At 55.6% G+C, this 21,188-nt stretch overlaps 2 protein-coding genes across 17 annotated transcripts in view; one reads left to right on the top strand and one right to left on the bottom strand.

Moving 5' to 3' along the window:
- Nucleotides 1-16,260, top strand: part of MAPT (microtubule associated protein tau) — a 63,337-nt gene extending 47,077 nt beyond the window's left edge. For 4 of the 14 annotated variants that reach the window (XM_082331945.1, XM_082331944.1, XM_082331946.1 and 1 more), the window contains 8 exons: nt 469-601; nt 1,245-1,295; nt 1,756-2,021; nt 5,362-5,454; nt 5,602-5,694; nt 9,382-9,463; nt 10,094-10,206; nt 12,911-16,259. In XM_082331945.1, coding sequence (XP_082188071.1) covers nt 469-601; nt 1,245-1,295; nt 1,756-2,021; nt 5,362-5,454; nt 5,602-5,694; nt 9,382-9,463; nt 10,094-10,206; nt 12,911-13,126 — 1,047 coding nt within the window. In that variant the 3' untranslated portion in view covers nt 13,127-16,259. Of the gene's footprint in view, nt 1-468; nt 602-1,244; nt 1,296-1,755; nt 2,022-5,361; nt 5,455-5,601; nt 5,695-9,381; nt 9,464-10,093; nt 10,207-12,276; nt 12,425-12,910 lie in introns of all 14 variants that reach the window. The other 10 variants (XM_082331942.1, XM_082331949.1, XM_082331943.1 and 7 more) reach the window with 8 other exon arrangements.
- A 2,758-nt stretch (nt 16,261-19,018) lies between these two features.
- KANSL1 (KAT8 regulatory NSL complex subunit 1) overlaps nt 19,019-21,188 on the bottom strand; it is a 92,067-nt gene continuing 89,897 nt past the window's right edge. For all 3 annotated transcript variants that reach the window (XM_082331932.1, XM_082331934.1, XM_082331933.1), the window contains 2 exons: nt 19,753-19,999; nt 19,019-19,275 (listed from right to left, as the gene is read on the bottom strand). In XM_082331932.1, the coding sequence (XP_082188058.1) occupies nt 19,024-19,275; nt 19,753-19,999 (499 nt within the window). In that variant the 3' untranslated portion in view covers nt 19,019-19,023. The remainder of the gene's footprint in view (nt 19,276-19,752; nt 20,000-21,188) is intronic.

Below are 21,188 nucleotides of genomic sequence, written 5' to 3'. Positions count from 1 at the left end.
TGGGGATAAAGGAGGTGTTTCTTGGTGTTTGGAGCCTGGCACTGTACTCCTGAATGGAGCCTCTGGTCTAGTCAATGGATTTATTTGTCTTCTGTGCAAAATTTTAGCAGAACAGGGGAAACAAAACGATGAAATTTAGAGAACAGACAAAGGAGTTGAACGTACTTTTTAACGAGGCCTGAATGTGCGATGAATAATGTAGCTGATGCTAAGGGCTCACATGGGAAAGCGGCGCAGCTGCTCTGCCAGCCCAGGAGTGACTGCAGCGGTTGTGGCAGGCGCCGTGATGGAAAACGGGGTGTGAAAAGGCACGTCGCAGATGCGTGCGTGTGGAAAAACACGTGGGAACTCCTGTGGGCTGTCAGGGTAGGAAGCAGGAGGGTCTCGTGTGGCTCTGATCCATGAGGGGTGATAGCCCGTCCCCGGGCAGACCCCCCCTGCATCAGCCTTTCCCCCTTGCATCCCCAGGGCCCAGAGATGAGAGGCGGCACGAAGACGGCCACGCCGCGGTCTGCAGCAGGGCAGGCTCAGAGGAACTCGACCAATGCCACGCGCATCCCCGCAAAGACGCCCACGGCCCCCAAGACACCTCCCAGCTCTGGTAGGTGATGGCGAGAGCGGCACGCAGCCGCCTTCCCATGGTGTCTCTGACTCGAGAGGCTCTGCTTTGGTGGTGCTCCCAGGCTCTCCGTGCAATTACGTGGGGGTAGTGAACAAATTTGCCCCAGTGCGGGCTGGGGTCACGCACAGCGCTAAGCAAGGGCACGGCCGGCAGGTTGAGGTCTGCGTGGTGATTTGGCGCTGCTCAGCCTTGTCACGGGGCTGTGGGTGCAGAGCTTGGGATGATTCCTCTGAAGTGAGCCTTTCTGGGTGCTGCTTTATCTGCTCTGTTCATATAGCCAGTGTGTAGGAGAGGGCAGTTGCTTTATCCCTTTGGGATTTCCTCTAATTTGGAAGATTTAGGCAGCTCCGTTTTTTTAATCTGCCTATTCCTTTTCTCTTGACAATATTTCACAAAGACCAGGGGCAAGAGGATCAATTCTTCGATTGCAGGAATGGAGATTAGCCCATTATTCTCAGAGAAGAAAACCCCAGAAAGCATCAGGCATTGTGAATTTCCATTAAAACAGTGCATTTCACTGAATATATATATTTTTCATACTTAACCAGAGCTGCATAAAACCGTAAATCAATTACATTTCCAGCTTTGTTATGTTTAAGCATCTTTGTCATTCATTAAACAGGCAGAAAGGAGCAGAAAAAACCACCTCCTGCAGCAGCAAAGTCCGAGAAAGGTGATGTTTAAGGGTTTTCTTTTCTTCTTTCATTTCTTTTCGGACTGGGGACAGTTCTAAGCTGCTCAATGATCAGCCTTATTCAATTCCATAAAATAATTTTGTAAAAATGCTTCCAAATTTCTAATAGAAAAGTGGTTTTGTTTGAATGTCTTTTGTCTGTAATTTGTCACGCATGCTAATGTCACTCGGGTGGGGAGCCTTACCAATGATCCAGACAATGAAGACCATCTTCCTTCTGAAATACTAGGATTTCACAGTTTTAATCACAGTTTTCACTTCAAACCGAAGTGGAAGAAAGTGAATCCATCTTCCCTCTGCTGATGGTCTGCAGGAGGAGTAGCGGGTGGGCCCTGGGACCAGGCAGATCAACCCCATAAAGGCAGGCAGTGTGTGGGGAAGGGGCTGCACACTCAGATTGCTTATCCTGTGCTTGCCTCCCTCTGTCTACAAACTTCAGGTGAGCAGCCAAAGTCTGGAGACAGAAGCGGTTACAGCAGTCCCGGCTCCCCCGGGACTCCAGGCAGCCGTTCCCGCACTCCCTCTCTGCCCACCCCACCAGCCAGGGAGCCCAAGAAGGTGGCAGTGGTTCGCACACCACCGAAATCTCCTGCATCTGCCAAGAGCCGCATCCAGCCGTCAGCCGCACCCATGCCTGATCTGAAAAATGTGAAGTCCAAAATTGGCTCAACCGAAAACCTGAAGCACCAGCCCGGAGGTGGCAAGGTAAATGTGGACTCTGCTTTCCAGGGGCCTGTCTGTAGGGAGAGTGGGTGCTTGACGCTGCATCTGGGAGGGGAGAGCCCTCCCTGGATCAGCAGCAGCCCAGCTGGGGCCAGAGATACGGCAGTGGGCAGCCATGCTTCAGCTCATCTCCAGCCTGATTCTGATTTTTGGAGTTTTTTGGGCTGATTGGGTTGGGTGCTTGTCCTGAAATTGCTTGCCTGGCTTAGTGCAGTACAGCTGTTCCGCAGAGAGGACCGCAGAGAGCTTGCGATGTGGCTTTCATGGGGTGGCATGTCAACGTATGGACTGGCTGCCAGGGGAATGACATTTCCTCGTGGTGTCCAGTTAGGGAGAGCAAATCGTAACCTGCAGCCCTGTAGAGTCGCAGGATCAGGGTTGTGTTTCTGAATCCTATCCTGTGTGGTCTGGAGCAGTCCATTCAACGCTGCCTCCGTTTCTTCATTAGCGAGCCGACAGGACGGTCTCCTCCCTGCGAGGGTCCCAGGCTCGGCACGTTTTTCAGAACGTTGTGATTTTGGATCCAGCTCTGTTGGCAAGGTTTTGGATTGCGTTCTGCGATCAGGCCCTGTCTTGCTACGTGATGCAGCGTGGCACGGCCAGAACTGGTGTCACTGTGATCCTTTCAACCACTAGTACTTCTCACTCCCAGAGGGGCTGTTCTGTGAGCAGCAAAGTGAACTCCGTGCTCCAAGTGCTTGGGAACGAGGGTCTCGTGTTAAATTTTGCAAGCCCAGCAGAGGAGAGTTTGGGTGAGGGAGTGGTGTGAGCTAATTCGTCCGTGCAGCCCCAAGAGCAGCAGTGTGTGGTTACATGGCTCCAGCTGTGGTGTTGGCTGCTCAGCACCCATCCGAGCCTCTCTGCACTGTGTGGACGTTTCCTCAGGCTTTTATAAAATCCTCCTTGCTGCATGAGTGGAGACATGAAAGCACTTGGTTCCTCTGACTGGTGAATGCCCGGTGGCTCTTACACAGATGTTAAATGCCAGAACTGCACATCTGGTGGCCAGTGCAGTCAGGAGTCCCCGTGTGCTTGTGCTTGCCTGCCCTGGGGGGGAACACTGCCTTGCAGACCTTGCTCTGCAGCCGCTAATGCAACAGAGCTGTGACAAATCTTCCCCGAGTGCGGTGCATGCCATTTTGTGTGACTGGGTAACTCCGTGGCTCTGAACGTTCGCCTTTGGCATGGGGGGAGGCTTTGAGATGGCTTCTCTTCACCATCTTAAATAGCAGCGTGCTTTTCCATTTCCTTAGGTGCATTTTTTGCCGTGGCTGGCGATTTACTGGACAATGCCCATTTTGCTTTGTACTACAATGCAGGGGGGCTCTGGAGCCCAGGCAGGGCTGCTCTGGCCGTTGGTTATGAGCAGAGGAGCGTGAGTCCTTCCAGCTGCCCGTGTCCCGGGGCCTCAGCCCTCCTGCCTGCTTAGCACAAGGTGTAAGTTCTTCCCGCCACCCCCACAAAACACTGCTTTTCAGCGATTTTAGAAGGAACCCTTCCGTTTACTGTGAATTGGTTGAATTGTTTGCTTGTTCTTTTTAATCCGACTTTTACAAGTTTCTTTTTCTCTGTCAGCTTCTCTCTCAGGCAACATGTTTATTGTTGTCACTGAAACAGTAAGAACAGCTGAATTTGGGACAATTCATTGCTCTTTGCAGGGGAGAATGGCTGGATGCTCTGTTGGGGATTTTGTAGGACATGAGGCTGCTCTTAGCAGAACGGTTGTGGCTGGGACCGAAGGGGCTGATCCAACGAGTTTGATTTTAGGGTGGCCAGAAGATGAGTCTGGAGCCTGCTCTCCGGGCAGATTTCAGACCCCCAGCCTAGGGAAGCAAGGGTGCGTGGGGCACAGGCGCCAGGAGTCAGCCAGGCCAGATCTCTACCAGTGTTTCTGCATTGTCTGAGCACTTTTGTTGTTGCTGGATCACCGAGTACTGCTCTGGCAAAGCCTGGTCTAGCAGAACTGGATCCTGATTTGCAGGATTAGTTGATGTGAACTTGGAAAATGATGCTGGAGGCACGTGTCAGCCTCGGCGCTTCTCATGCTGAAGAACCAGGGTATAGCGAGGAGCAATCCTTGCAGCAGCAGGCCGGAGACATGGTGAAACGGAGGGTGAGGCTGCCTGCTCAGCCAGCTTCGTGGACGTTGCCATCCAGGGACTGCATGTGCAGCGTGATGTGACGCTGCTTTCTTGCAGGATGCCGTGTCTCTTTTCCTCTCGTGAGAGTTGTGCTCCAGGCAGGCTTTCTCCTGAGGGAGCACAGGCCTGTGTGCCTGCTGGTTTTTACCTGCATTTACCTCTGGTTTATACTTGTGTAGGTTGTAAAGCCACTCCAGGCCGTGTAGGGGAAGGAGCAGACTGTCTTCATCTTTGTCTTGTCTGCAATAGCTGCTCCTATGCATGGGGCCACTCCAGCATAGCTGCCCTTATAAAACCCAAATAGGGAAAACAAGCCCTAAAGGGAAACAGCTTAATTCATTAGTACAAAAATCTGTGTGTGTGGGGAGAGGGCAGACAGGCTTTGGGACTGGAGGATGAAGTTGGCATGGTATGCGGTTCCCCTGTGGCACCAAGCCATTTCCAGCCTCTCTCCCACCCGAGATGGCGTTAGGAATATGCAATAGAGCAGCTGCCTTTGGGGTTGGTCTGTCGTCTATACAGGAGTTAAGAAAACTGCAGGCATGGGACTGCATCCCTGGCAGCATTTGCTTTTTCTCTTTGTAACTGTAGAGGGAGTTTGAGCCCTGCACAGCGCAGAGCTCAGGCGTCCTCTCCCAGGCAGTGCTGGACACACAACTCCTGCTCTCCAGCCTGCTGCCCCGGCCAGCTGTACCCATTTGCCCAGTTTGCTCAAGCTGCTGAAATGTGAGGCCACATATCTCTGCCCTAGAGAGGAGGCATGCTGCCCAGCGTGGCAGATGGGGCCGAGCAGGCATTTTTCTCTCAGCTCCATCCTTCCTTCTTCCACGGGCTCTGCAGAAGCCGAGTCTCAGACCACTGGTGCCTTCCAGCGTGTTTGCTGCCTAGCAAGTTCCCCGTTTTGTTCAGTGAAAGAAAACGGTGTGGGCTGGCTTTTTTGCTGGTGTTTCTGGCCTGGAAACCAGGGCTGCCTTGCTAGCCAGACGTATCCCATCTCTAGCTATAACCTGCTCACCTTCATCTTCAGTTTCCAACCCATGAGTAGACAAATCTATGCAGCAAGCCAGAGATTCTCCTTTGCTCTTGGCACTGGAAGGCAGGTTCCTGGTTTTAGTGATGTAACGCATGGTCAAGCTGCAGATGGTCATGTTGTTTCTCACGCTCTTTTCTGGCTACCAAAGGTGCAGATTATTAATAAGAAGCTGGACTTTAGCAGCGTTCAATCCAAGTGTGGCTCAAAGGATAATATCAAACACATCCCGGGAGGAGGCAGTGTGAGTACCTTCACACTTTCAATGCACTGTAATAGTTCTTATTTTAAGTGGCATGTTGTATACACTAAACTGCCAATGCTATCTGCAGCGACCCTGCCGTCAGATAGCTATTGGTGACGTGCAATGACTCTTTTCTGGCTACCAAAGGTGCAGATTGTTAATAAGAAGTTGGACTTTAGCAGCGTTCAATCCAGGTGTGGCTCAAAGGATAATATCAAACACATCCCGGGAGGAGGCAGTGTGAGTACCTTCACACTTTGAATGCACTGTAATAATCCTTATTAGTGGCATGTTGTATACACTAAATCGCCAATGCTATCTGCAGCGACCCTGCTGTCAGATAGCGATTGGTGACATGCTGTCATTTAACCCCATTAACCCAAAAGACATGGTTAGATGAACCCTAACAAGTCCTGTACATGCCTGCCATGGACAGAACTAACTGACCCGGTTAGAAGCCATGTCTGTAACAAAACATCCTGTTAACCCGAAGGTTTTGCACTACCTGGAGGGCTTAATGCCTCATTGTCTGCAGGATGGGTGGCCTCTAGCAGACAGTGACGTAGTTGCTGATGCAGTAGATGGATAGATTTATAAGCAAACGCAAGCCTCGTTGCTTAATGTACTGCTAAATTGCACATGACTCTGCACAACATGTGAAAGTGCAGGTTCCTGCCCATTCCCATCAGGCAAGTATGATCCATGCAAATATTAAGCTTCTCCTTGCTAATGCATGTGTCCGGTGTACGTTAGGCAGTGCCCATGGAGGCTGAGCCTAAAGTAATGATTGAGTTAATTGATTTGAATGCTGGCATTTCCAGCCATTCCCAGATAAATAGCCGGACTCAGCTTTCAGTTACTGTGCCAGAAACCTGCAGAAACTCCACAGAGGTTGGCAGTTTTACACCAGTCTCTCTGGAGACGGAGTTTGGGTCCAGGAAAGATGATGGACCAAGGAAGGAGCATCACTGAGACCCCAAACAGTGCGACCCAGGGTCTGCGGTTGCCTGGTCTGCAGCCATCTGAGGAAGCTATCTGGTGCCCCTCAGATGTTGCCGATGGATTTTCTTTGTGCTGTTTTTGATCTCGGTGGACGCCCTCCCTGAGAAACTGAGCATTGCAGAGGGCTTGGCACGTAAGCATTGGGACATAACTGGGTTTGCAACCTCCGTCTTAAATTTGATGTCATTCTGCATTTATTTAATGGGTCAGAGGAGCTGCTTTGCGGAGGTCAGACCTCTGTGAAGCAGGTTCCATGCTTGTTCTGCTCTTTCTTACCCCAGGGTCCTGCACTGGCTGGACTGCCTGGTGCGTGGAGGACCAGTTCTTACGCCAGGAGTTAGTGTTTGTCACGAATCGTCTGTGCTGTGGCTGCTAATTAGCTTCAGCACAGGGTGGTGAGCTCATCCTTTTCTCCACTGAGAGCTCACACCATGGGCAAGCATTCGCAGCTGCAGTGGCTGCAGTGGGTTAAGAATTATCTGGATTTTTGGCTGGAGGTTGTCATCCCTCCCCAGGCTCTGCCAGCACTGAAAATCGTGTGATCGCTGCTGGCTGCGTTGACACGGAAAGCAGCAGCTTAGCTCTGGGTGCGGGTGCTCGGAGCAAAGCCATGCGCTGACGTGGCCAGAGCGTGGCCGCACAGGCTGTCCTGGTGGCAGAGCTGTGCCTTGGGGCTCCTCCAGTGGAGGGGCAACAAGAGACCACCGGGGTTCGATGGCCGTCATGTCTTAATCCTCCACGATGCTGTCAGCAGTGACTGCCTGCCCAGCCGTTGCTGCTTCAGGAGGAATGAACTGTTGCTACAGTAACCTGGGGTTGGTATCTATTTTTTAAGCCAGTGGATGCTCTGACAAGGTGATGCATTAGGCAAAAGTTGACCTAAGCATTGCTGATGCTGAGGGGCGGGATCCCCAGGTCTCTGGCACTGGTTTCCCAGGCAAGCAACTCTGTGCCCCTTTTCCTTTCTTGCCAAAATGGGGAGGACCCTTCTCTGTTCCCCAGCAGGATGGTAAGGGTTAATGGAGTCTTGTCTGTGAAAAAAAGGGAACTGGGATGAGAGCAGCAAGTGTTTCAATTGCGGATTGCTTGCTCTGGAAATGGGAGGTCTTTCAGTCCCAGCTCCCAGCAGTGCCTGAATTGCTCATAGAGCCTTTGGGGTCACGGCTGGGATTAGAGAGGAGCCAGCTGTCCTTTTGGGGTCTGCTTCCTGCCTTCCGGCTGAATCTAGCTCTCCTCCTGCCCAGTGCATTAAACGTCTGATCTTTCCCCAGTGCTGTCTTCATGTCTGTGTCTGTGATGTGCTCCCAGACCCTAGGGTTGCTTTTCTCCCTTCACTCTGTTTCCACTCTCTGTCAAATGTGCCTTTTGGTATGCGTGAGCATCGGAGACAAGGCAGGCCCGTGTGCACAGTGCTGGTGGGACAGTGGCACCGAGCCTCTGTTCCCCCCTCCTTTTCCTGGCTGCATGATGGAGGGGGGAGTGTTTCTCAGTGGTGTGCAGAACCACGGTCCAACACCTAGCTCTGAGGGTGACGGGGCCGCTGGACATGGGGCCAACATGCAGGAACTGAAGGATGGACCTTCACCCCAGGGCTTTTGAGTCAGCACAGGGCGTTCAGGTTGATGGAGAGCAGTGGCTACGGTGAATCCTTTGTGCTGGCTTTCGGCCACGTTGGTCCAGAGGCTGCCTGGCTGCTTGGAGGAGTCAGCTCCTCTGCAAAGGTCCCTTTGGTGCTGGCACATCCTTCCTGAGATTTGTGAGAGCAGCATGCCTGCCGTGGTGCTTGGTGGAAGCACAGAGAGCAGCATACGCTCACCTTGAAATCCAGGCTATTGCTGAGAGCCAGACGCTTCCCAGTGAGTAGGAACCAACCTTGAGGTGTTGATGATTCGATTTCTCCTGCACAGCCCCACTAACTACAGCAACAGCTGATGCACACACAGGTTTGAGTCCAAAACCAGGGTCCAAGGTAACTTCTGGGGGTATGGGGATGTTTTCGCACCCCCTTGTCTCCTGCTCCTGAGGTAGCTGGTGTGTGTGTGCTGTGGTTTGCCGTCCTTGACACGCCTGATGGTCCCAGACCTCTCCAGTCGTCGGTGTTTTCCAGTGTGGTGTTTAACCGCTAACGTAACCACTAAACAGCTCCATGTTAACCGTTCCTTGTGTGTGCGTCTCGTGTAACCCGGTTGTCCGTGCGCAAGAGGCCACCGGCCCCACGCCCAGGCGTGCCACAGCGCCGTGGCTGGTCTTTGAATGGGGCGGTTTAAGGGGAATTGCTGGAGCCCATGTTCAGAGACGTAATGGGTAAAATGAATAAAAAACAGAGCATAATATCATGAAATAATGTTGTGGTTCGATATATTATAATTGCCATTTTAATTTATATTATGTGAACTCCTGCTGGATATTTAGACTTTGCCTTTTTTTTTTTTTTAACCCTTATTTCCGTTACAGCATTTTTCAGAAATGCATATTTTGGTCACTCTTTTTAAAGTTCTGTGCACATTGATCATTTCTGTTCTTTCAGTTTTTGTGGACATAAGCTTTATGTTTTACACCAGAAAAGGTATTTATTTTTTACGTTTTCTCTCTGGTATATCTCCTCCTTTTGGATGATGTGTATGCAAATCTTAATTAATTACCACTCCACTTTCTCTCTCACTTAAGCACCTTAAAATTGCCTCTACTTCCCCCCTCTGTGGAGCGGTGATCTTGTGCATGCTGACATGTTAAGAGAGGCTACTGCACACGGGCATTAATGATCTCCCATTTCTGATGACGGTTTCTTTTGTATTATTAATCTTACTGGGGTTTAAGCTGTCCTTTCCCTTGAATCCAGATCAGGTGCCGGTGTGTGTTGTGCCTCCCCCTCCCCAGGTTGCCCGTGGTAGCCATAAATCGCCTTTTCCTTTCTTGTACGGACAGGTTCAAATCGTTTACAAGCCCGTCGACCTGAGCCATGTGACATCCAAATGTGGTTCCCTGGGCAACATCCATCACAAACCAGGTACCCTTTGCCTTCGCAGCATCCGGCAGCACCGGGTGCTGGTCCTTGGGAGCTCACAGGCTGCGTCGTGGTGTGCAGCCGGAGATGGGGAGAGGGCTGGGGTAGCGCAGGGAGCGAGGGGAGGCACGTGGGATAGTGACTGGAGCATCAGAGCGAGCTCTGGAGTGCTGGATGCTGTTAGCAGTTCTGTCGCTGCAAGACCCTCTCCAGTTTGCCTGACCGTTCGGTGGTAGGGGGGGGATCTGGTCTGGTCTGTGGACACCCTTGTCTGTGCCAACACATCGCTGTAAATGGGAATTATTTAGGAATAAATCGGGGGAACTGCTGGTCTTTAGGGGAGTAAGGTTAGCTCCCTTCTATAAAGGCTCTATAAAACATTGGGATGTCTGCCAGCTCTGCAGCATCCTTTGGAAAGTCTCTTACCCTGGTTCCCACTTGCCCTGGCTCCTGGGTTTCCCAAATCGTCATGGGGTCCCTCTTGCTGCTGTTTTCCTGGTCCTCACCCTCTGCTCAGCCTCAGCAGTGCTTTGGTTGAGCCACCTCGGAGCGGCAGCTCAGACCTGAGCACTTTCTCTCCAGCCTGCCCTGGCTGGCACAGGAGCTAACCCTGCTCGTGCTCTTCTCTTCCAGGTGGTGGCCAGGTGGAGGTGAAATCTGAGAAACTGGACTTCAAAGATAAGGTGCAATCGAAAATCGGGTCCTTAGATAACATCAGCCACGTCCCTGGAGGAGGAAATAAAAAGGTAAAGGGGCACTGGGTCGAGAGCAGGCATGCTGTTCTGCTGCAAGTGTCTGTCTGCCCTGTGAGCAAGCGAAGTGTGGTTGGAGTCTGGACTCGGAGAAGGTCCTGCTCACCCAACTCATCTTTAGCCCAGGTGGCCTCTCCTCTCTGCTTACCAGGCAGCGCTTCTTCCCCAGTCCTTGAAACGATTTGCTGCCCGTGTTCTAGCGTGGGGTGGTCTGTGCACACTTGTCCTTCAGAGGACAAAAAGTGCCCTGCCCAGGGACGGGCCGCTCAGCCACCGCCCGAACAGCCAGCTCGTCTTGCTGCAGGCGGGCAGAGCCGAGGGCTCCCGGGCTGCATTTCCCAACCTGGGGGACATTTGCTGGAGCACAGCTGTGGCAGAGCTGCGAGGATGGCAGTCTCTGTCCCCTTCCTGGCCCATGGCCACCTGAATGAGTGTGAATGCAAGCGATACCTTCTGTGGTTTCCTGCTCTTTCTGCTGTTCTCTGAAGTTTGTGCAGAAACGTGTTTGTGTCTCAAACCTTTCACATTAAGGGGTGCCACCGTCAGCAACTGCTTTTGCACTGCGTTGCCAGTTGCTCCCGGCGATGTGGCACAAAGCTGGCAGCTCAGGGTGCTGCACAGGTGTTGGTTCCCCTGTGAAAGTGGAGCATTAAAGGCTTAGCTTGATTTAGAGGAGGTGACTTTGCAGTAGGCCATCACTGCAGAAGAAAGGTGATCTCTTCTTACTTCAAGTCTCAGTCTCTCAGCTGAGACTGACCGAGGACTCTGTGTAGGGAGTGCTGCGCGTTTGGGGGGATTTAAATTGAAAGACAAAAGTCAATCAATCAGGTCGGGTGAAATACTGAACTTCGGGTGAGCCGGTCCTGCCGGAGGCTTTGATGGTTACTTCACAGTAAGTCTTAGCTAAGTAAAACACCTCTACAACCTTGCTTCGAGGACAGCCAAGTCCCTTGCAGGCAGGGGAGCGGGGGGACCAGGTAAGCACGGAGTTGAGACCCCAGCCTGGTGACACGCATGGTTGAATTTCTCCAGGGAAAAGTGGGTTTTATCGTGCTTGTTTTTCCAATGCTTCTTTCTCAATGGGAGGGGAAAGTTCTGTTTCGGCTCCTGTATTTTGGCACTTTGTTCTTGGCCACGTTTTCTCTGTGCACCTCCCAGCTCTTCATCTCCCAGCGGTGTGCTGGCCTCGGACTGAGGGATCGCTTGACTTCCTTACCCTTCTCTCGCTGCTGCTATGCATCAGACTGCCCTGTGCTTCACTAAGCCCGTTTTCATCATTTTTATGATTACAATGATGATTCTTTCATAACCCGGCATATTCACTGGGCCATAGTTTGAAGAACTTGCCCTTCAGAGGGGGAATTTCTTTGCCAAGGGTATGACCCAGCAGCGGCATCACCTGCCTCAGCCTTCCTGCGTGGCAATTGCCCATACCCTGCCTAAATCCGTACCTGGAGGAGGTTGTGGGCGTAACTTGAGTTCAGACGCTGCCGCAGATTGCTCCCCTGGGCCAGCCCATTCCCATTCGCACCTTGGCACCAGGGACCATCCTCAGGCAGCGCTGCTCTGAGGTGGGACACTTCTCAGGGAGGGGACAGGACACAGCTGAGCCCCATCAGCCCTCCACATAGACCGGCTGTGGGCAGCTCTGCTGCCCCTTCCCCAGCCTTTCCCGTGTCCCCAGTCCTCTCCTTGCTCTGCGACACAAAAGATCCAGATTTGGACACACAGACCACAGTTCTCCAGGCTGAACGCTGGTTCATGTGCCACTCTTGGATCTCCCGTGGGGAGCCGGGGTGCTCTGCGCTCTGCCAAAGTGCCTGTGCCGGCAGCGTCTGCTCTCTTTTGCTGCAGATGGAAAGCTTTCCTCCTCATCTCCAAAGGCAGCCGCTGTTCTTCCTATGAGCCAGTGAATGGTCCTGTTTTTCAGATCTTTTTCTCTCCAATTTTCTATTTCTTTATTTTTTGGCTTTTTCCTTCTGGTTGACATTTATTGGATCTTGGTTTTTGTTGCTGATGCGTTTTTTGCACCCTACCGCCCTGGGCGGGTTTCTTCACCTGTAGAGAGAGAAAGGCAAGGAAGACAAGACCCGTCCCCAGGCTGCTCGGACCCCGAGCCCAGACCCCGCTGGGCTCCAGGCCCTGGTGCTGGAGCCACCCACCCCCCCGGAGAGCCAGCTCCCAGCCTTGCACTCGGCTGGGGAGGGCACCAGTAAGTAGCAACCCCGATCTACTTCACCTCTCCTCCCTGGCCTTCGCGCTCGCCAGGAGAGAGTGGTTTGGCCTGTGGGAGCAGCGTTTTGAGCCCAGCTGGGCCGTGGGTTAAGGGGAAGCCTTGTGCGCCGTATGGGGAACCCCCCTCCGTAAATCTCTGCAGGGGAGTGGGAGCAGCCCAGGTTGTGCTGTCTGAGTCCTGTGCCTGGGACCCACCACCACACCGGGCCTGGGCGCTTGGGAAGGATTTGGCAGCATCCCGAGCTGCTCCAGTCCTGCCATCCCTTCTGGTTGTGCCCGTTCCCTCTGTGGGCTACTGGAAGGGACGTGCCCAAGGACTGGGGACACTGGGGGCGTCAGGCCAATGAACTGAGCTTTCCTCCCGGCTGCACACGGCAATGATCGAGCAGTTTGCAGGTAAAAATGGCCTCTCCGGATGATGTCCCGCATCTTCCCTGCTCACCGCCCTCTCCTCTCGTTGCAGATTGAGACTCATAAGCTGACTTTCCGTGAGAACGCCAAAGCCAAGACCGACCACGGCGCCGAAATCGTCTACAAGTCCCCCACCATCTCCGGAGATGCCTCCCCGCGCCGCCTTAGCAACGTCTCCTCCACCGGCAGCATCAATATGGTGGACTCCCCCCAGCTCGCCACGCTAGCTGACGAAGTGTCTGCTTCGCTGGCCAAGCAGGGCTTGTGATCGGGGCATGGCGGGCGAAGATGAGAGAAGACAAGGGAAAAAAAAAAAAGAAAAGAAACAAAAATAATAATCTGGCCTTCTTCCTCTGTTCCTTTTACAGCTGCTTCCCCATCCCCTAACTGGTTAATGATTTAACCTGCTTTTACTGTTCATTCAGCTCTAGCTCCAGGACTTCAAAATCAGTGACACTATGAGGTACAAAACCTCCTCTCCCCCTGCTCCTCGGAGCGCACAGCCCGTGCCCGTCCCCCGCTCCCTCCCCTCGTCCCCCCGCGAGGCCCCTCACTGCCCCGGCCCTGCCTGGGGCCCCCCGCCCTGGCAGGGATGCCCACCGCCCCAGGAAAGTGGGGAGGGGGACGGAGGGGGCAGCCGCAGCAGGCCGCTGACCCGAGCACCCCGCACCGCAGCACAGGGCAGCGGGAGGTCCTCACGGGAAGGGGCTGTGACCTTCCCACGCTCGTTACCCTAACGATGCCTGGGCTGGAGGCCTGGCGTGCAGGCAGCACGGGTAGTGGGTGCTGCAGCCAGGGACTGCAGGGAGGTGCCCTCCCTTTCTGCATTAAATTTGCCTGCTGATTTGGAAGAAACCTTTTGTTTTTACCTCCGAAAGCCGAGATGTGTATGAAGATAACTGCCAGGTATCCCCCAAACCCGCTCTCAGCTCCGGCAGCTGGAGTGCTGGCGACGCCAGGGTATCCCATTGCGGAAGGGGCCCTGGACGGCCGTTCCCCTCTCCGTGGCTGTGCTGGAACCGCTGAGTGGATGAGTAGAGGCTTTTCCCCTTTCCTTTGGCAGCCCCTCGTGTCGTAGAGTAGATTTGTCTGTATATGCTTGGACCGTGCCAGGGTGATTGTTTTCATAAACGAGCATGTGTTTAAAAAAAAAAAATGCTGTTAAGTAGTTTTGAGCTGCCCTGCGCCAGCTCCACCGCAGCCCAGCGAGGAGGGCCTGAGGGGGAGCTTTGCCGAGCTCCAGGCCGTGCCCAGACCCGGTGCCGCTGGGGCAGCCCGGCACCGCATGTCTGCCGGGCGCAGGGGTGGGCGCAGGGCCACTGCCCTGCTCCCTGGGGAGGGCTGGGGGGCCGCGCCGGGCCTTCCCGCCTCTCTGCTCCCAGGGCCTGGGGGTGCTGCATGAGGGGCACTTGCGGCGCCAGGGCTGGGATGGCCCCTGGATTTGGGTGCAGCTTGTAACATTTTTGGGTTGTTCTTTTTTATTTCCCTGCAAGGTCAGCTAAGAGATCGCGGAAGTGGCAGCTCCATGGCTCTGCTGTTCTCGTGCCGTTGGCAGCGGTAGGAGACAACCGGGAGGACGCGAGCGGAAGGCGTGAGGGAGGCTTTTTTTTTAGCTGGTGCGTGGTGGCAGCGTCCCTGGGTCCCAGCCTGCGCTCAGGGGCCGGAGGCTGCTCCCTGGCACCGAACCCCCGTCCCCACCGCGCTCTCCTGGTGTGTTCGCAGCATGTTACCCCCCCGGCGTCCCCTCCGCGCAGCACTAACCACCCCCAGCACCACGCAGGGGACACGAGCTGGTCTGGGTCTGTCTTTCGCTGCTTTTGTTCCTGTGGTAACCTGGGGAGCGTGAGGGGGTGGCCTGGGGCTGCGCTGCACCCGTGGCCGTCCCCACGCGCCCCTTCCTTCTACAACCAAAGAGGCTGAGATGCGACCAGTGCAGCTCAGTGCGCGTCCTCCCTCCCCGTTTCCCCCGCGAGGCACCAGCCGCGCTGCAGGGGTAGAGCTGGCGGCGGCGGCGTGGGCAGGGGGTGCCTGGGGGGGCCGCGCACGCCACGGGCCGTGCTGCAGGGAAAGCCGTGCTTTCCCAGCAAGGGGCCGACATCCTGGTCCGACTGGGACGGCGGGGGACGGGGAGGCCCTCGCTGGGGCGTGGGGCACCGCTCGGCCTTGGGCCGAGGCCGGGTGCCACCCAGGCTGCTGCAGCGGCTGCTCCCTGGGCAGGCCCCGCGCCCACCCTCGGCGGGAGCCGCGGACCCTGCCGCGCCGCTGCGGCCTTCGCACGCCCCGCGCGGGCTCCACCGGGTTTTTCTGCGTGGTGCTGGGCGCCAGCCCCAGCCGGAGGCCTGGGAAGGCGCCTGTCCAGCGCCGGAGGAGGACGGTTGTGTCGGGGGGGACGGCGGTGCGGGGGGCTCCAACCCCCGTCTCGGCAGCCCCGGGAGCCGCTTCACTGCTGGGGAGAGGCTGGAGCAGCACCCACGCAAGCCGGTCAAGGGAAAGCCCGCGTCCAGCTTGTCGCTCGCTCCGGTTCAGTTGACTCGATGATTGTAAGCCGCTGTACTCTGTGACTATCTTTGTATCGGTGTAGGATGTAGGAGCCGCTGCGGTATTTTTGTCCTCTGTAAAACGAGCAAGTGGGAGAACCACCGACCGCCAGGCCCCCCTTTTAACCCTTTCTGGCAGCAGGCCGGAGCGTGGCCGCGCGTGCCCGGCCCGGCCCTGCCCCGAGCCCCTGCGAGCTCCAGCGAGCAGCCCCTTCCCGCTGCGGGGGTCCTTGGCCGAGCGCTCATCCCTGGCCCCCTCTGCCGTCCTCCTCACCCCCGGGGGGCTCTGGGCGTCCCGGGACAGCCCCGTCCAGCCACCGCGGCCCCCGCCGTCCCCTCCCAGCAGCCCGAGCCACGTCCCCAGCCCCGACCCCGCGTTCAGACCCAGGCCTGAGGGTTACCATGAGCAGCCGGACAGACTGACCCATGGCTTTTCCTTTACTCCACACACATCTTGGTCTGAAAAGGGTTAAAACTGGCACTGATTTAAAAAAAACAAACACATTTCTGCACTCAAAAAAAATAATATGCTTGTTAATAATCTGAACGTTCAGTGTCAGCCTGCCGGTGGTGCTGGCAGCCCCGTGTTCCCCGCGCTGCGCTGGGGAGGGGAGGGAAGGTTTGATCTCAGTGTATCATTCTAGCTTAGCTTCTGTCTGTGGGTGTCCATAGTGTATCGTGCGTTTTAACAACTGGTTTACACTGTTGCCGTAAAAGTGAATTTGGAAATAAAGTTCATTACTATGATAAACGCCGCCTCTGTCGCACGGCGGGGAGGGAGGGAGCTGGGACCAGGCCCCCGCGGGATCGCCGGTCCCCCGGCAGCCGTGCCGGCACACCGGGGCCGCCGGACGGCTACCGGGCAGCGGTAGAGATGGGCAGGACTGTTTTTCTCTTTCTTCTTCCCTTTTTAAGTACCAGCCACCACCGCACCAGCGCAGACAGGGCAGAGGCCCTGCAGCCAGCAAGCCCAAGTTTTATTTTCGGCTCACGGGACATTTTCTCAGCTGCAGGGCGAGAGCGAAGGCAGCTCTGCCCCCGCAGCACCGGGGCCGTGCAGAGGCCGCTTCCAACCACGGCGATGCCCCATTCCCCTTCCCCAGTTCCAGCCCGGTGCAGCCCCAGATCCCCGGTTACCGGCCCTTCGGTGGCCACAGAGCCGCAGCACCAGCCCGTGGCCGCCCCGCGCAGGGCGGGAGCTCCCAGCTGCTGGCGCAGCCGCTGTTAATGACTTGTAACGAACCGGCGAGGCCCAGGTTGCCGCTCCTTTGATCCCCTGGCCGATCGCCACCCCGCGCCGTCCTCCTTCCCATCCACTGGGTAACGAGGAACCAAGTAGGATTCTCCCGGAGATTTAGGAGCCTCCCACCACCTGCCTCGCAACCCCCCCCCTCCCCGCACAGCCCGCCCGAGCGCAAGGATTTGCGGCGCAGAACCCGGCTGCGGGTCAGCAGCGAGCGGTTAACCCCGAAAACGTAAACCAAACCCCCCGGCCCGCGCGGGGCGGGACGGAGCGACGCGAGCCCCGGCCCCGCTCCATCCCGCGACCCAGCGCAAAGCCCAAACCCCGAGATCCCGGGGAACGATTCCTCTTTTCCCCGCCGACGACCGCTGGGAAATAACGCTGCAAAGGGAAAAAAAGAGGCCATTCAAGCGCGGGGTGGGAGGGAAGCGGCTGAGCCCCTGCCCCTTCCCCACCCAGCGCTTCACAAACGCGCCTTGCGTAGAATATTCTGTTTTAATTTTTTTTTTTAATATTTTCTTCTTTTTTTTTTTTATAAGCACATTTGTGCTTTGCCAACAGAATCAAGACATTAACAAAGATCAGCTTCTCGGAAGAAAAGCATTTCTATATAACAAGGACATTACACAGCTCAAAGCAGGAAAAGAAAATATTTACAAAATACAAGGTGGTTTTTTTTTTTTGTGGTTTTTATAATGCTAAAAGGGTTATTCAGAATTTTCAACCTTATAAATAGAAAAGCACTTATGCAGAGGGATATGGTAGCGTCGTCGGTTTTTTTTTTTTTTTTTTAAAGAAATGATGACAAATCCTTTAAACTAGAACAGAACCAAAACCACTAGATAATGTTGAAAATTGTGAAAACCCCAACCATTAAGCAGTTTAGCTACTATTTCTTTACGATTACAAAATGGAAAAAAAAAAAAAAATGTCCTTTGTATTTTTTTTTTTTCCTTTTTTTTTGGTGATGTGATTATACATAAGACAGGCACAATGCTAGCAACAGGACAGGGACCGATAGCCACACCGTCGGGATGGGAAAGCGTTACAGGTGGGAACGGTGTGTGGGATCCGGGAGTCACTGCGGGTGCGGGAGGGAGGGAGAGGAGGAACAACAGCGAACTCGGTTTCAAAACAAAATACCTGGCAGGAGGCGGCACGTCGGACCGGCGCCTGGGAAAGGAGAGAGGAGCGACACCCGTTCTGGGAGCGCGCGGGAGCGGAGCGAGGCCGTGGTGACGGATCCCGATCCCCCCAGCGCCTCGGCGGCCGCCCGCCCGCCCTCCTTCCCGCTCTTTTCTTTCCCCTTTTCGGGGACCAAACCCAGCTACAGGGACCACCCCGACCCGCCGCCGCCCGCTCCCGTCCCGGGACGCTCCCTCTGCCGCCCGCCGCTCTCGGCAGCTCCCGAGACCCCAGCCCAGAGCCGCCCTCGCCCCGACTCCACCCCGACGCGGGGACGCGAGGGCAGAGCTCGAGCGTCGGTCGCGGACCCGCGTTTCCCAGCTGAAAGCTGCTGCTGGCCTCGGCCAACAGCCCCGTCCCCGAAGGGCGTCCCTGAAGCGCGTCCCGACTTCTGCTCCTGCCCGAAGCGTCCGACCGCGCCGGGCTGGGGAGAAACACGCGAGGTGGAAAGGCGGCTGCTTCCCAAATCCCGCTCCTCCCAGGCGGAGCTGTGCGTGAAGCGGCTAAAAGGGTCCTTCCTTTTCCCCCGACGGACAGGGCGGCCAGAGCTCGGCTCCCAAACCAGGAGAGAAGGAAGGAGGAGGTGGCGGGCGGCGCCGGGGGCAGAGTCACCCCTCGGATACCTGGAACTACAACCTGGGGGAGGAAAACGCCCGAGGGTGGAAGTGCAGGGTGGGCGCTCTGCACGCGAGGACAGACGGACAGCTAGTGAAGGTTGCAATCCCAAGACATCACTTTTCACCAATAATTTCACTCCACTAAAACCTTTCAGGGAGGGGGGGGGAGTGGGTTAAGAGAAAAAGACACCCTTTTGCTTGAGAAAAACTATCCCCGAAGTCTGCTAGTCAGCTAAATCCTGTGCTCTAGTTTTATACACCTAAGAAGGGAGGGGAGGAAAGAGGGAGGGGGGTCTGGTGGGCTGCTCCCCTCCCGAGGCTTCACTCCGCTGGGAGGAATCTGGGGGCTCTCATTCATGTGACAAGGAAACATGGAGAAGGAAAAAAAAAAAAAAAGAAAAAGAAAACAAAACAAAAAAAAAAAAAAAAAGAAAACAAAAAAACAGTTTCTAAACTCCTTAAATTCACTAAAAACTGTGAAAATTCCCGGCAGGATGTTTGAATATCAAACGCAGATTTTGGAAGCTTTAATGCCAAGAGTTAGTTCTGTGTGTTGGTTTTGCTCATGTCTTCCCGTATGTCTCTATCTGTGCGCTGGCCGCTGAACTGCTGCGGAGGAAGAGGAGGAGGAGGAGGGTGTCGCCAGGGGGGTTCGGCTCTTGAGACTGGCCAGGTTGGGCAAAGCAGAAGTGCCATCGGTCTCCCGGGAGGATTTACTGCCCGACGTGCGCCGGGTGCAGCGCGACGACCGGTCCTGGGGGTCGGATTGGTCCTCGCACTCTGTCCTGGGATCGTACGAGAGCGGGAAGGTGCGTCGCTCCCAGGGCTGCACAGCCTAAAGGGAAGAGACACCGGGCTATGGAAAATCCTCCGGAAAAGCTCTTCCGCTCCCGCTCCGTGCGCGACTCTGGCTGCCCGCAGCGGCGGTCGGAGCAGGCAGCTCCACGGTGCCGCGCAGCCGTGGCCTCGGCCTAGCCTCCTGAACAGCGCACGGAAAGCTTCGGCACACGTGGCGAGGACGCGGCAGCCTCCGAACTGAACCAACCGCTGGAAAAGCATCCTGCTGCTGATGCCCATCACGCTCTGCATCCCGTCCGGCCGAGCGTTTGGGCAGCACTTCCCACCTGCAGGCTTCCAAGCTGTTTCCCCACAGCGAGGAGGATAAACCAGCCAAGTCTGAGCATCAGATTTACCTTCATACCCGTCCGCAGCAGTCGCTGCAGTGACACAGCAACAGGCAGCGCTCGCGCCCTCCCGCCAGCCTCCGGGAGCAAAACTAGAGCCAACGGCCACCAGCGGAGCCAGCACCCACCTGCTCGTCAAGGCCGGCCTCGGGCGTGGAGCAACGGGTGTCCTCGCTGGACAGAAGCCGCATGGAGTCACGGGAGAGCGGGGTGAGGGGGGCAGAGAGCAGTTCGGGGCTGATGGGGCTGCGCGGGGAGTGGGTGTGGGACAGCTCCAAATGGGAGTGGCAGTTGCCCACGTCGGGGGATGCCGGCTGGGGAGTCGAGGGGTTTCCCAGCTGGGGCGTCGTCCGTCCATCTGTCGATCTGTAAGACCTGAGAGAGGAACGCATTTGAGAGCCTGGTTTCAGCCTCAGCTGCGCTCCCACCGATACCGGGGCCCAGGCCGCTCGCTGCCACCTGATGCCACCCTACGATGCCTTCCGCCACCCCCTCCTCGGGAGCAGCCGCGGCCATTTGCTGCGCACCCCGGCAGGGAACGCCGCAGCCCAGAGGTTCAACTCATCCAGGCTCATCTGTGTCTCATCTCCGCTGCCTCGATGCAGCTTTGCAACGCTGAAGCTGCTCTCCTACGGTTACGTGTCCCACACGTCTCCTACGCCGCGAGTGCTGCATAAACACCCCGATGAGAAGCCACCCTATGAAATCAGACACTTCAAAATCGGTTTCTCCAAGTGCTTCCACCATCCGCATGCCGCGTGACACCAGGCAGCTCAAGGACCAAGCGTAATGAATCAGTAACGCTGAAGATGCAGCAAGTTCAACAGTTGGGCGTAGGAGGAGCACTGTAAAACCCCTAGACTTCGGAAGATTTAAACCAAGAATTAAGAAAGTTTGAGCACCTACACAGATTCCCAGAAAAAACACCCACAGGCTGCAAACAGAGAAACCTAACTGGAGTCCCCGCATCTGCGCGCAACTCGTCAAGATGAACTGCAACAGCAAGTGGCAATCAAGGACCGCCAAGGATCAGATTCCAAAATCTACCTTGGCCAAAGTGTTCATCAGAAGGCATAAACCCAGCCCCGATGAGACTAATGAACAGCTGCACCTGCAGCAAGCTAGGCGGAGTCGATGTGCTGAGTCAAGACGCAATTTAAAAGCTGCTACAGGAAAACACCAAAGCGATGCGTTACCTACATGAGGCAGGAAGACCACAAGACGCTCAGCAATCTGCTGGAGCAGGTCATGAGAGAATGACATCTAAGGGAAACCAAGCGAGTTTACCCCGGTGTTTGCTGGTTATTATCTGGCCCAGGTACTCCACGGGCAAGGAGCAAAGCACTGGCCGAATCACAGCAACAAGAAGTTACCAGGCCATGGGGGCTCCAACCATTTCTAAAGCCCGAAGCAGCCGCAGAGAACAGCCCCTGCGTCAGCCCAGGCCGGGAACGGAGGGACCGAGCCAGGATCCTGCTGAGGAGGAGCTCGGGAGGTGGCGACCGCCAAGCTGAACGCGGCCAAGTCACTCAGCACGAACGCAGCAAACCATGCCTGGGTTGTG

Source organism: Platalea leucorodia (genome assembly GCF_965183815.1).
Source record: "Platalea leucorodia genome assembly, chromosome: 22".
NCBI classification, from domain to species: Eukaryota; Metazoa; Chordata; class Aves; order Pelecaniformes; family Threskiornithidae; genus Platalea; species Platalea leucorodia.
This window is presented reverse-complemented; position numbering and strand designations above follow the sequence as displayed.